Genomic DNA, 12532 nt, shown 5'->3' with positions numbered 1-12532 from the left:
CTAATTAAAACCAATAAAGAAAATGTGTAAGGCCAGGTTCACCAAGGGACTTAGGCGTTGGAATGCTCAGTGTTATACTGCCTAACGTTTAGGTCCCCAGAAAATTTCCAGGATTCACAAAATCTGAGCTAGGATCCTGGGTCCCCTATGCCATGAGTGGGGAGAGAAAGCTGACTAGGAATGGGATCCACAAAAGCCAGCATGCTGAGTGGGGAGCTCGCCAATGGGAGAATGTCCTAAGCCCTGTCTCTCTCAGGAGTTCAGCACCTAAGTCCCGACAGCTTGTGACCGATGGCCAGGAGGACTATCCCCTAGACCGGCACCTAAGCTGCTTCCTTTGAGAAATGCTAGGGAAGGAAGTGTTGGTGCTCATGCTGGCATCGCCAACCTTCTAACTTTTATTCTGGTGGTAAGAGCAGTCATTCAGGGTGTGGGAGACCCAAGTTGAATTACTCCTCCCACCCCCCGCTTTGTGGGGAGAAAACATTCAAACGTTAGTCTCTCATCTCTCCAGAGAGTGCCCGAACCACTGGACTATGGGGTATTCTGATGAGGGCTCCTTCAGCCTCTCCGAGTGAAGCTGTTCCACTGCATACAAATACTTAAATAGACAATTGGCCAAAAAGAGCGTGAGAATAATTCTATAGCCTGATAGGTTGGGCCCCGGTATAAGGAGCGGAACTGGAGAAATAAGGTAAAATTTTAGGAGGGAGTTAATTGTGTGCAACATCAGAAACTCGGAAGTACAAACAAGGGGCCAGGCTACTGGTACACATACTCTGTGTAAATCTGGCAACTCAGGGTGGTGAATACAGATCCCTTTCCTACAATTCTGCCTGCCTGCCACGTACCTTATTGTATGAAACAACTAGCCCAACTCCACAAAAGGAAGTGGACAAGCACCTATGTGTTATATCCTCAACTTAATACCTTGCTGTACAAAGAGTACCACTGGCCAAGGGTGGAATTAATCAGCCTGGGTAACTGTGTGTGAATCTAGTCATAATAAATTTTAATGTAAAGAGACAGCACTGAGTGAGCTCTTGGCAGTAAGCACTGAATAGGGGACTTCTATCTAGTACAGGAGTAGGCAACCTATGGCACACATACCAAAGGCGGCACACAAGCTGATTTTCAGGGGCACTCACACTGCCCAGGTCCTGGCCACTGGTCTGGGGGGCTCTGCATTTTAATTTAATTTCAAAAGAAGCTTCTTAAATATTTTTAAAACTGTATTTACTTTACATACAACAATAGTTTAGTTATTTATTATAGACTTATAGAAAGAGACCTTCTAAAAATGTTAAAATATATGACTGGCATGCCGAACCTTAAATTAGAGTGAATAAATGAAGACTCAGCACACCACTTCTGAAAGGTTGCCGACCCCTGATCTAGTAGAATGGTTTCAGAGTGGTAGCCATGTTAGTCTGTATCAGCAAAAAAAACAAGGAATACTTGTGGCACCTTAGCTCAAATAAATTTGTTAGTCTCTAAGGTGCCACAGGTGGTACTCCATTCTTTTTGCTATCTAGTAGAATATAAGCCTCTACCGCCCGATCATTCATTGGTGATCCCTCAATTTGAGGATGTTTTCTACCATGGATTTACATAAAGGTCCTGAGATGATTCAGGAATCCAATCCTGGAACCACAAATCTGCCCACAGTAGGTACAGACATTGCATGGCTGGCCAGCTATCTGCTGGGAGAACGTTTTATTTTCCTACTGCCTGAGCTAAAAGACCCATGGCTGTTAGTTCAAAACTCATAATGGAGTCTTCAACCTCTGTTAGATCTGAGCAGAGAACCACGTGGTATATGATCAGAAGGACTCCAAGGAACTGATACTCAGCCTTTATTTGTCTCTTCTTTCCATGTAATGCTCACTTTCTCCCTTGTGGGGAACAGCACATCTGGGATAAATGTTGAAGGGGAATCACACCACTGTGACTGAGTTCATCTTATTGGGATTCACGGACAACCAGAACCTGAGAGTCATTCTCTTTGTGGTGTTTCTGTTGATCTACCTGCTGATTCTGGTGGGGAATCTCGGGATGGTCACTTTAATCAGGATTGAGTCCCAGCTTCATACCCCCATGTACTTTTTCCTCGGTAACCTGGCCCTCTTAGATGTTGGATACTCCACCGTCATCGCTCCCCGGACATTGATGGCCTTTATAGTGGAGAGCAAAGCAATTACATTCACTGGGTGCGCTGTGCAGTTTTACTTCTTCTGCATTGCTGTGTCCTGTGAGTGCTGCCTGTTGGGTGTCATGGCGTATGATCGCTTCACAGCCATCTGCAGCCCATTGCTCTACACCGTCATCATGTCCAAGCGGTTCTGCGTGCTGCTAATTCTGGGGTCGTACCTCACCAGCTGGGTAAATGCAACAGTTCAGACTCTATTTATATTCCGTTTGTCCTTCTGTGGATCAAACGTCATCAATCATTTCTTCTGTGATGTGCCCCAAATCCTGAAACTGGCCTGCTCTGACACCCACATCACAGACATTGTTCACTTCACCTTTTCTATTGCAATTATAACATCTACTCTTCTGACCATTGTTGTCTCCTATGTGTACATTGTGGTTGCTATTCTAAGGATCAGCTCCACGGAGGGCAGGCGCAAAGCCTTCTCCACTTGCACCTCCCACCTGACGACTGTCACCATCTTCTACGGAACGGCCATTTTTATGTATTTACGGCCCAGTTCAAAGTACTCCATGGACCAGGACAAAATCATCTCTGTGTTTTATACCCTGTTGATCCCCATGCTGAACCCCCTGATCTACAGCCTGAGGAACAAGGAGGTGAAAGAGGTTTTTAGGAGGATGATAGGAAGGTTTTTCTTTTCTCAGTGAATGTAAAGGTGGAGACTTTATTTTGAATAAATAAATGGGAGTAAGATGGAGGAGTGACTTCTCTGTGTCATTATCTTAATTTCCGTGACTCACCAAATTTGTGTGTCTTGCATCAAAAGAAACTAAAGGCCAGATTTTCCAAACAGTTCTGCCTGCACCCGCCAGCTACTAGTTCAGCACTTCAGCAAGAAGTCCAATTTTCCAAAGTGCTCAACTGCCAGTCAGGGACTTAAATTCGGAGTCCAGAATCGTTGATCTCAATGGTACCTGCTGGATGCTGAGCACTTGGGCAGATCTGGCTCCTTCATGAGGGTCTTAACTGGTGTAGTAGGAAGAGCCCCTGAAACAAGAGGCCCAGGATGAGGCCTGCAACCTGAGCAAGAGTTGTGGCTAGAAGCAAGCACTGCTCACAGGTGCAGCATAAGTCCGCCAGCCTCTCAGTCAGACTGTGCGTGTGGGAAAGTACAACCACTGGCAGGAAAGGAGCTGAGGCTGCACAGCAAACACCACTAGGATGGAATCACAGGCTCCTGTATCTAGCACTAGGAGCACCTGGGACACCAAGCGCTAGCACATCCTGGCACCAGAGAGACAACCAGAATCTTCTCATCTCCTAGGTGTCGTAACATGATAAATAAAGAGGTTTTGGTTGCACCACCCCATACATGGAGATGGGTGGGCTTAGGTGACATCAGAGGGTGGTACATGACCTCATCAGAGGGCAATGCGTCGGGAGGGCAGTACAAGCCCTATTGGTAGTAGGGTATAAATAATTGTTACAATAAAGCAACGGTCACCCTGCGCAGCCAAGTAATTCTGCCATTCAGTCACCCCAGCTCAGGCCTGGGGATAAGGCTGATGTTGCTACTTTTATATTCTGGGTTTAGTGTGTGTGTCCTAAAGGGTCACAGACAAGGTTGCTGCTGGCAGGTGAACTTATTGCACACACCAGAGGATTCTCACATCCCTCAGTTCCCACCCACAACCTTCCTGTGTGACACCATTCCATGCCCCTCAATTTCAAGGACTCTGTGTGCCCCCAAATTCCCTCCTCCTCCCACACTAATGCCCCCGTTTCCCCCTCCAATGCTGGCAGCTCTGTGTGCCTCCCATTTCCCCCATACCAGGGGCTTTGTGTCCCCTATTCCTCCTTCTCCCAATGCCTGGGTCCCCAATTCTCCCCCATGGCAGGGGCTCTGAATGTGCTCCCATTCCCCTATTTTCCCCACATTCCCCTCTCCCTCCATACCAGGGTTCTCTAGTCTTCCCCCCATGAGGAGTTGTGGGTGCTCCCCATTTCTCCCTCTCTCTGTACCAGGGCCCCCTTCTCTCTCAGGCCAGGAGCTCTGTCTCCCCCCAATTCCCACTTCCCCCCCATGCTGGGGGTTCTGGGTGTCCCCTTCCCCCATACCAGGTTCCCCCCAATTTCATGCTGTCTGGAGTGGCTCACAACTGAGAGTGTGGATCTCAGGTCAGACTGTCAGAGAACAGGGCAGCCACCCCAAGCTGGTGGTGTGGTCTGTAATTAGATTTCACCAACCAGTAACAAATGTAAATTCCTGGATCACAGTTCCAGTCTTACCGGGGAGTCACAGACAGTCCACTTAAGCTCTCCAGCCCATCTTACCACTCAGACAAACTGGACTGAGTGATAATGGTCACATGAATAAAAAATCACCCCACATCAGGTTGCTCTCAGTCCAAGACACCAGTCACTTCCCCCTCATCATTTGGCGCTCTGGATCTTACACCAAGGACAACACTGGTAGCCAATGCTATAGTTAACTCACTGTAGGTTTATTAGCAGAGAAAAGAAATGAGTGTTATTGAGTGTTAAAGCAGGTAAAATACATTAACAGGTGAGTCAAAGTTTGTAAAACCAAAAGAGTCGTAGTGATCTGCCAGTTCAGGGCCACCCAGAATAACTCTGGGGATCTCGGTCTTCTCGTTTAGTTATTCCACCCTGTTAGAATCCAAACAGTCCAGAGATAAAGGATCTTCCTTTGAATCAGTATTTATAGCTTCTTCTCCACACAACAATCGGAGCAGTGTTCTTACTCACACAATAGCCAATTGCTTTGAATTTAGCACTCTTCATTTGCATTCAATGAGTTATTTAATTACAAGCTTAGACATAATATAACTGCCTGCCTTTACATTATAATAAGAATAGATAAATGAAAACAATGCAAGTAACATTCCATTAGTTTGATGAAGTTCTAACATCTGAATACACACTTTGATCTAGGTCTGTTTAATTACCAGGCATGCATAATGTAAATGTAATGTAATAATAAACAACAAGATATAGTTAGGCGAAAACAATACTATTTGATCTCTATTGACACACAAGTGAATTGGCCAGAGTATATACTAATACATTTAACTCCTTTGATATTCACACACAAGTGAATGGGCCCATGGCTCTGGCCTGAGCTGGTTTGCCAGTGTCCCATCTGCCACCAGGAGTTATGTGAGCGCTTCACGCCAGGGTCCCACATTCTCCCCCCATGCCATGGGCTGTGTGCATGCCCCTATTCCCCCATCTATACATCCCCATTCCCTCTTCCATCCCTCCTCCATATTGTTTTTTTCCTGGGAGATCAGTCATTCAGGTGGCCGACATCTTACACTCCACTGGGAAGATGGGCAGAGCTGAGCTGTGGGGGTTGTTATGCTGGAGGCATTAATCCAGCCATCAGCGAGTTCTTTGATCTATAGAAAACTGCAGAGGTGCTTGAAGATGTGGCTGTGCTACATGGTGCCAGGGATTTCATGTGTCCCCCATTTTCCCCTTTTTGGTTTACTGATTTCACCGAAAATCAAAAGGGTTCTGGCCATTGGTGCCCAGAGCACTGCCTGAAATTTTGGAATTGATCAGATGAGGCTTTGAAAAATTATCCCATTACAGAGAGAGAGAGAAACAGAGAAATGATACCAAGCTGAGTGTAAGGGCGCCGCATGCCTGGCCAAAGAATGACATTTCTAGGCTTTTTTTTTTTACTCTCTTGGACAGGGCAGCATCCAGCACTTCCCTTCCTCGCCCATCCCCCTAGCGTAAATGGAGAAAAATTATCTCATCAGTAGCCAGCACAGCTCAGTACAGAGCCACAGGGGCAGCCTCTTCCCTGTCGTGGGACTGAGGTGGGCTAGACAGAAAAGTGGGGGGCTGCACTACACATCTTGTGGGCACACCCACATATTTATTTTTTTTAACAACACACACTTAAACGTGTCTTTTATCAGGGATGGGATGGGCTTGTGAGGATTCCCATTGAATCCTCAGGGGCTATTGGTTTTGCTGCCTGCATCCCTCCCTTCTCCATTGAGTTACGCTGCAAACCTCCCTCATTGGTGTCTCTGAAGTACTTTTTCCCTCCCATGTGTTTCCCCAGGGAGGTGAGCATCTGGGCCAGGCTGTTTGGTGTCAGATTAGCTGCAAAAGTGCAGGTTAGTGATGCTTCAAGTAGCAGAAGTGCATGGTCGGTATTCAGGGGGCTCTTTGGAGGTTTGCAGGTCACTACATGGTACCACTGCACCAGCAAAATGCAGTGGTGAGGACAAATTTGGGATTTTGGACATTTGGTCCTGAAGACAAAGATGCAGAAACTCCACATATGGGTCTTTTCCTCAGCTTTAATTTTGCCATAAATTCTATGTGATGTGAAATGTGAAAAAAACCCATTGTTTCTTTATCTGTTTGGAAGCTGCAACCTGTCTCTGATATTAAAAGAGAAACGACATTCCATATTTAGAAGATATGAGATTTTTTCACATGCCACATTTAAAGAAAATTAACTTCTGTAACTTTCCGCTCACAACAGAGTTTCTCAGCCTGGTTTTTACTTCAATCTATAGGCTTCCTTTAGGCTCTCCAGTGCCTGGTCTTTGGTTATTTTATACCAGTCATCAGGGAGATTGGCAGGGAGAGCATCAAACTCCTCAGCAAACTGGTGATTGAATTCCTTGAAAACAAACTTCCAGTAATCAGAAGCTGTGATGCTGGGATCTGGCAGGATGCGCCAGTCTGGAAAATATCTCTGATAATCTTTATAAGGACGATCCTCCCATTTTGTCTCTGTACATCTGAATGTATTACTGGAAGCCACTGAAGAGGAACATATATCAGAGACAAGTGTCTTTGTTTTATTCCTTTGGCTTTCCACTAATCCTCTAGGTCGGTGTAGTGAGGCAAAATGCACCTTGTGGTCACTGCCTCCTGCTTCACAGGGGACTCTACAGAACGGACACTGCTTCCCACAGCCAAACACTCGCTTGAGGATTTCATCCTGGGGCTTCACTGTAAGTTTGGAGAGTTTTGACTCAATTTCCAGATTTTCAAAAGTGGATAAAACTTGTTCTTGCAGATCAGGAATAAACTGTTCTATAAAAGATGAAAACTGGTCTGCACTTGCTGTGTTTTTAAACAGTATCACTTCTAAGCTGTCCCTGGGAATGACTAGATCAGGCTGCAGCTTTTCACAAAAGTTGTCTAAAAAGGCAGAGACTGTCTTAGTCTTCAAACCTTTGGAGTTTTTCAGAACATAACGGAGTTTATTAATTATTCGGAAGATAATCCCTGTCTCCAAATCTCCCAAACTTGCCTTCTCTTTGTAGCGTGTTAACACGTGTTTCTGTATCCGGGTTTTGATAAAATCTACATAATTCCTTGTGTATTGCACATAATTGTTAAAGTCATTTTCTTCCAACAGCTGCTTCAGAACAATGAATTGGAAAAAGCTCCGGGAGCAGTACTCAATAGACTGTTCATCGCAGAGAAAGTCATCCACAATTTCTGTCCCAAGTCTCCTGTTCACACAGTCCACCAGGGCAGGTCTGAGACACTGATCACAGAAATTCCAGGCCCTGTCTTGACACTCATCGTTCTCTAAGTACAGAGCTTTGAATGTGGAGAGATACTGAGGTTTCAGTTTCCCCAGACGCTGCACAGGATCATTTTCTTTAATGAATTCTTCATGCATCTTCTGAAATGCACGAGCTGCATCCCCTAAAATGTGAAGCTTCAGGTCAACTTCAAAGCAAGCAGTGATGTGAAGGTTTTCAACATTCGCCTGTTGAAGCTGCTCATCAATCATCCACAACAACTCTCTGCAATAAGTTTCATCATAATCTGCTTTGCCATTTACCTTTTTTTCAGAGTAACTATTGCACTCATCTATTAAGGATGTAGCAAGGGCCTCTGTTTTAAGCCAGCATTCATGTCCAAAGTATTCTTTCATAGCTGACATTGATATTTTCATAGCTTTGAACACCTTTATGTCTAAGTATTCATTTTTCATTTTGAAATTTTGTGTTGTATAAGTAGGTAAGCTTTTGGCATCCTGTAACATCTGCCATACAGCACTTCCCTTATTCTCTAGGTCTTTTCTCAGATGGAGCTCCATTTCTTCATCTATGTTGCGTTTCAGTAGAGGAATGAGTGATAATTCTCTCAATGTTTCTGTCCACATGGTTTTAAATTCTCTCTCCTGTTCATCATTATTTAATTTGCATTTTCTTTTCCTGCAATGGTTCAGAAGCCTGTCAACTTTCTCTTCAATTTTTGTCTTGTACACTGACAGGATAGCATCTGTTTTATGTTGACCTTTTCTAATTTCAGTCGCTTCTTCTAACTTGCTGAATGAATAACTCTCCAGTTCATTCCTCAGATCATTTGCACTTCTCCTAAATTCTTCTTTGTACTTTTCTACCAGGTGCAGATTTGCTGCTCCACTTTCAAAATACTGTTTTAAATTATCCAAAATCTTCTCTGCGTCTTGCCTCAGTTTTTCCTGTGCCTCATTCTTTAGTTTGGTTAAAATATTGGTGTCTAGTTTATCTGGTGGCTGATCTTGGATGAAAGTTTCCTTTTCAGATACCCAGAGGTACATCTCCTTCCGGAAACCCCATTCCCACTCTGCATAATTCACAGAGAGTTGGTTATAGGCTTCAGCGACAAGGCTGTTTCTAAAGCTGAAAATAAAGTTCTCATGTTTTACAGCATTCCACAGACTCTTCACCCATTCAAGGAATTGGGGAATGTCCTTGGGGGATCTGTTTTGTGAACAGCCTTTCAGAAATTCAAACAAATATTTCTTTACTTCATAAACCTTTTCACTGTATCCCATATTCATGGGAGCCATGGGAGGGACTCCATGCCACAGAGCAGGAATGTACCAATTGTGTTTTTCCAGATCATAATCAATAATATCAGAAAATTTCAACTCCCTGCTTTTCTTTTCCATCTTTGCTGCAACTTTGGTCATTTCATCCAGCTGCTCCAGGAGGTGTTTCCTGTCCCTCATGTTTTGTTCATGCGCAGAGACATCACTGACGTTCTGATGCACAAACTGGCAGCTGGGTTTTTGCTCAATTTCCCCCATTCTGAGAAAGGCATGGACAACAATTTGCAGAATATCCTTCATTTCGGTGGCGTTCTCCATGGCCATGTTAACAATGGTTATGTCACTCAGTCCAATCACTAGTGTGGCCAAATCATTGTCATGTTGATAACTGTCCTCCAGCTTGGCCAGTTCAGGGGCTTTCAGTCCTTCTATGTCTATCACCAGGATGAAATCACAGCCCAGCTCCTGCTGAAAGTTCTCTGCCACTTTAATGAGGGACATGAAGGCTCCTCTTGTACATCGGCCACTGCTCACTGCAAACTGCAGGCCGAACATGGTGTTGACGAGAGTGGATTTCCCAGTGCTCTGCCCTCCCAGCACCGTTAGAACCAGCATTCTGGACCTTCCCCCCAGCTTGGCATGGAGCTGAGTCAGAACATCTGTCACCCACTGCAGTGGGATGTTGGAGGCATCTCCATCGATCAGCTCCATGGGAAACCCTTCCAGCATCAGGTCAGCTGCTATGCCTGGGAGATGGATGAATTGTCTTTGGCTTTCTGCCATTTTACCTTCCTTCACCATTGCGTGTTCAGCCTCGTAGAACTGCCCCAACTCACGCATGAAATGCTCCACTCCTAAGGAACTGGCAGAGATTAATTTGTCTAACTCTGCAAACATTTTGGGGTCATCCTTTGAGTTTTTGCATTTCTCTTTATATTGATCCCGTAGTTTAGAAAGATTCTCCCAAGCAATGTGATCCAGGTCAAACTTCATCCATTTCAGGAAGTAACGTTTCTCCTCGGGAGGCAGTAGGCCTAGTCCAGTAATAAATGTAGTCAAACCATCAGTCAGGTCATGTTCATGCTGCTGGACACGTAACTCTATTAATTTCTCTTTCAGTTGAGACTTGTATTTTTCCAGAGGGATGTTTCCTTGCTTTCTCATTTGGCACAGTACTTTTTCCACTTTAGCCAAGTTTTTCCATGGCTCCCCTTGGAGTTTTAGCTTTTCCCTCTTGTACTTTGCCACATCTTTTATGTGTACAGTGATTTCCTTTGCATATTCACTAGCACGCTGACATTCCTTAGTATCCTCATCTACCTGGATGCCTAATTGACGCGCTGTCTCAGCCATGGCTTCTATACTCACTCTCTTGGGAGAAGACGTCATTACGGCTGCTATTGCAGACTGCAGAGATTTTACATATGTGGCCTCATTTGTAGCTCGTCCTTTCTGCAGCACATGTGAGTTGCTGAGTTTCAGCAGTGGGACTAAATTTTTCAGGAATCCCAGTGTTTCCTTGGATGTCGCAGCCTGATTATTAAAGATGAAGTAGTATTTAGTGGCTGATCCCTGCAGAGATGATAACAGTGTGTATTCTCTCTCACTGATGCTCTCAGTAACTATGAACACTGCTGAGGAGACCTGTGTTAAAAAGGTGAACTGCGGCCAGTGGGACTCAATGTCTCCACGCAGATTCGTAACCGCGACGGGCTCTAGGAAAAGATCTGAATTCTCCGTCCCAGCAGGGAAATACCAGGAAATCTCAACCAGCCCATCTGCGATTTCCCGAGGGTTGTTACCAGACTCCATGTCCCAGTGGATAAAGGAATCGTGGTGCTGCTGGGAGGGGCTGAGAACCTCATTGAGGAGTTTGGACTTGGAGAAGCTGCAGCTCCCCAGCCGCACAAAGGAAATGGTTGGCATTGACGTGAGCACCAGGCTCTCCTCTCTGAACCCTCTGCTCTCTGCCAGGGAGTGCGGCCTCCACTTCCTCACAATGTCCCTCATGGCCCACAGCAGTAGGGTGCACTTGGGGGTGTCGAGGGCAGGTAGCAGCAGAGGGAGGGCAAACAGGCACATGGACATTCTGGACAGGATCTCCTGCTGCAGGAAACTGTCTGAGCAAAGCAGAACGGCACAGAGAACATCGAGGGGGTGCAGAGAATCACTGGTGTCAGTGTCAGTGAGAAGAAAAATATCTTCATGAATATCCAGATCCTCTTTGTCCATACTTAATGTTTGATCATCAGGTGCCCTGTGCTGTAGGTTTGTGTTTCTCGCTGTCCCGTTCAGAGCCATGAGCTTCCTCAGGAAATGCCATGGTAAATCTCCTGTTGTCTGGGGTGTCCAGTTCTTTACACTTTCTGGGGTGATTTCCTGGACATCTCTCAGCTTTAGTTTCCTGTTTCTGTATTTCTTCATTTTTAACTTTGACTCAATGTACTGAAGGGCTTTTGGTCTCTCTGCAGAAAGATGATACAACATCAACAGTTTGTTAAACTGAAAAGATTGTCATATATAATTGTTATTTTGGTATTGGGGCTGTAATGGAAAGTTAGCAAAAGTCTGGGAAGACTCAGAGCTACTTTTTTCTTGTTAGTGACAGTCACGCAATGCTGACACCTCTTTCGTGCACAGCGATGGTCACATATTTGATCCCGCTCTCACGCTCTCAGTCCCCCTACATGAAATATGACTCATAAGTAGAGCTGGGTAAATCCTTTTGCACAAGTTATTTATTCAACAAAAAATAGTGTTGGTCGACATGAAACTGTTCACAAATTCGGCATGGTTCGACCATTCCCAAAATGGGGAGAGAAGAAGGCTGGGTGGTGCTGCTGCTGTTCCCTTCCCCCCAGTCTCCTCCATAACCTTTAGCCTTGTAGATGTGGGAAAGCCAGGTTTGAATTCCTTCTATGGGACAGGCTCAAAATGGACTTTTTTGATTAACTGAACAATCTGAAAAGTTCAGATTTTGTTCAGCCCAACAAAATTTTATTTTATTTTATTTTATATTTTTGGCACTGCCACTGAACCAAAAAAAAATCAGTTCCTACAAACTCTTCTCATAAGCAGACTAGCAGGCAGTGAGCAAACTATTCTTAAGAAGATAAGAATGGCCAGACTGGGTCAGACCAAAGGTCCATCTAGCCCAGTATCCTGTCTACTGACAGTGGCCAATGCCAGGTGCCCCAGAGGGAGTGAACCTAACAGGTAATGATCAAGTGATCTCTCTCCTGCCATCATCTCCACCCTCCGGCAAACAGAGGCTAGGGACACTATTTCTCATCCATCCTGGCTAATAGGCATTAATGGACTTAACCTCCATGAACTTATCCAGTTCTCTTTTAAACCCTGTTATAGACCTAGCCTTCACATCCTCCTCAGGTAAGGAGTTCCACAGGTTGACTGTGCGCTATGTGAAGAACTTCCTTTTATTTGTTTTAAACCTGCTGTCCATTAATTTCATTTGGTGGCCCCCAGTTCTTATATTATGGGAACAGGTAAATAACTTTTCCTTATTCACTTTCTTCACACCACTC

At 44.9% G+C, this 12532-nt stretch overlaps 3 protein-coding genes across 3 annotated transcripts in view; 1 reads left to right on the top strand and 2 right to left on the bottom strand.

Moving 5' to 3' along the window:
• The window catches only part of LOC123368033 (olfactory receptor 1019-like), a 155730-nt gene that overhangs the window by 15344 nt on the left and 127854 nt on the right, over positions 1–12532 (bottom strand). The window lies entirely within an intron of this gene.
• LOC123368034 (olfactory receptor 1019-like) lies at positions 1924–2862 on the top strand. Its single transcript, XM_045012475.1, has one exon. The coding sequence runs from the start codon at positions 1924–1926 to the stop codon at positions 2860–2862; it is 939 nt and encodes a 312-aa protein (XP_044868410.1).
• The window catches only part of LOC123369202 (interferon-induced very large GTPase 1-like), a 65205-nt gene continuing 58833 nt past the window's right edge, over positions 6161–12532 (bottom strand). Inside the window, exon 10 of the mRNA XM_045014559.1 lies at positions 6161–11452. Coding sequence (XP_044870494.1) covers positions 6705–11452 — 4748 coding nt within the window. The 3' untranslated portion in view covers positions 6161–6704. The remainder of the gene's footprint in view (positions 11453–12532) is intronic.

The sequence above is a fragment of the Mauremys mutica genome, chromosome 4 (genome assembly GCF_020497125.1).
Source record: "Mauremys mutica isolate MM-2020 ecotype Southern chromosome 4, ASM2049712v1, whole genome shotgun sequence".
Taxonomy (NCBI): domain Eukaryota; kingdom Metazoa; phylum Chordata; order Testudines; family Geoemydidae; genus Mauremys; species Mauremys mutica.
This window is presented reverse-complemented; position numbering and strand designations above follow the sequence as displayed.

Coding starts and splice junctions, on each gene's coding strand:
- LOC123368034 (XM_045012475.1), top strand. CDS start 1,924: ATGTTGAAGGGGAATCACACCACTGTGACTGAGTTCATCTTATTGGGA.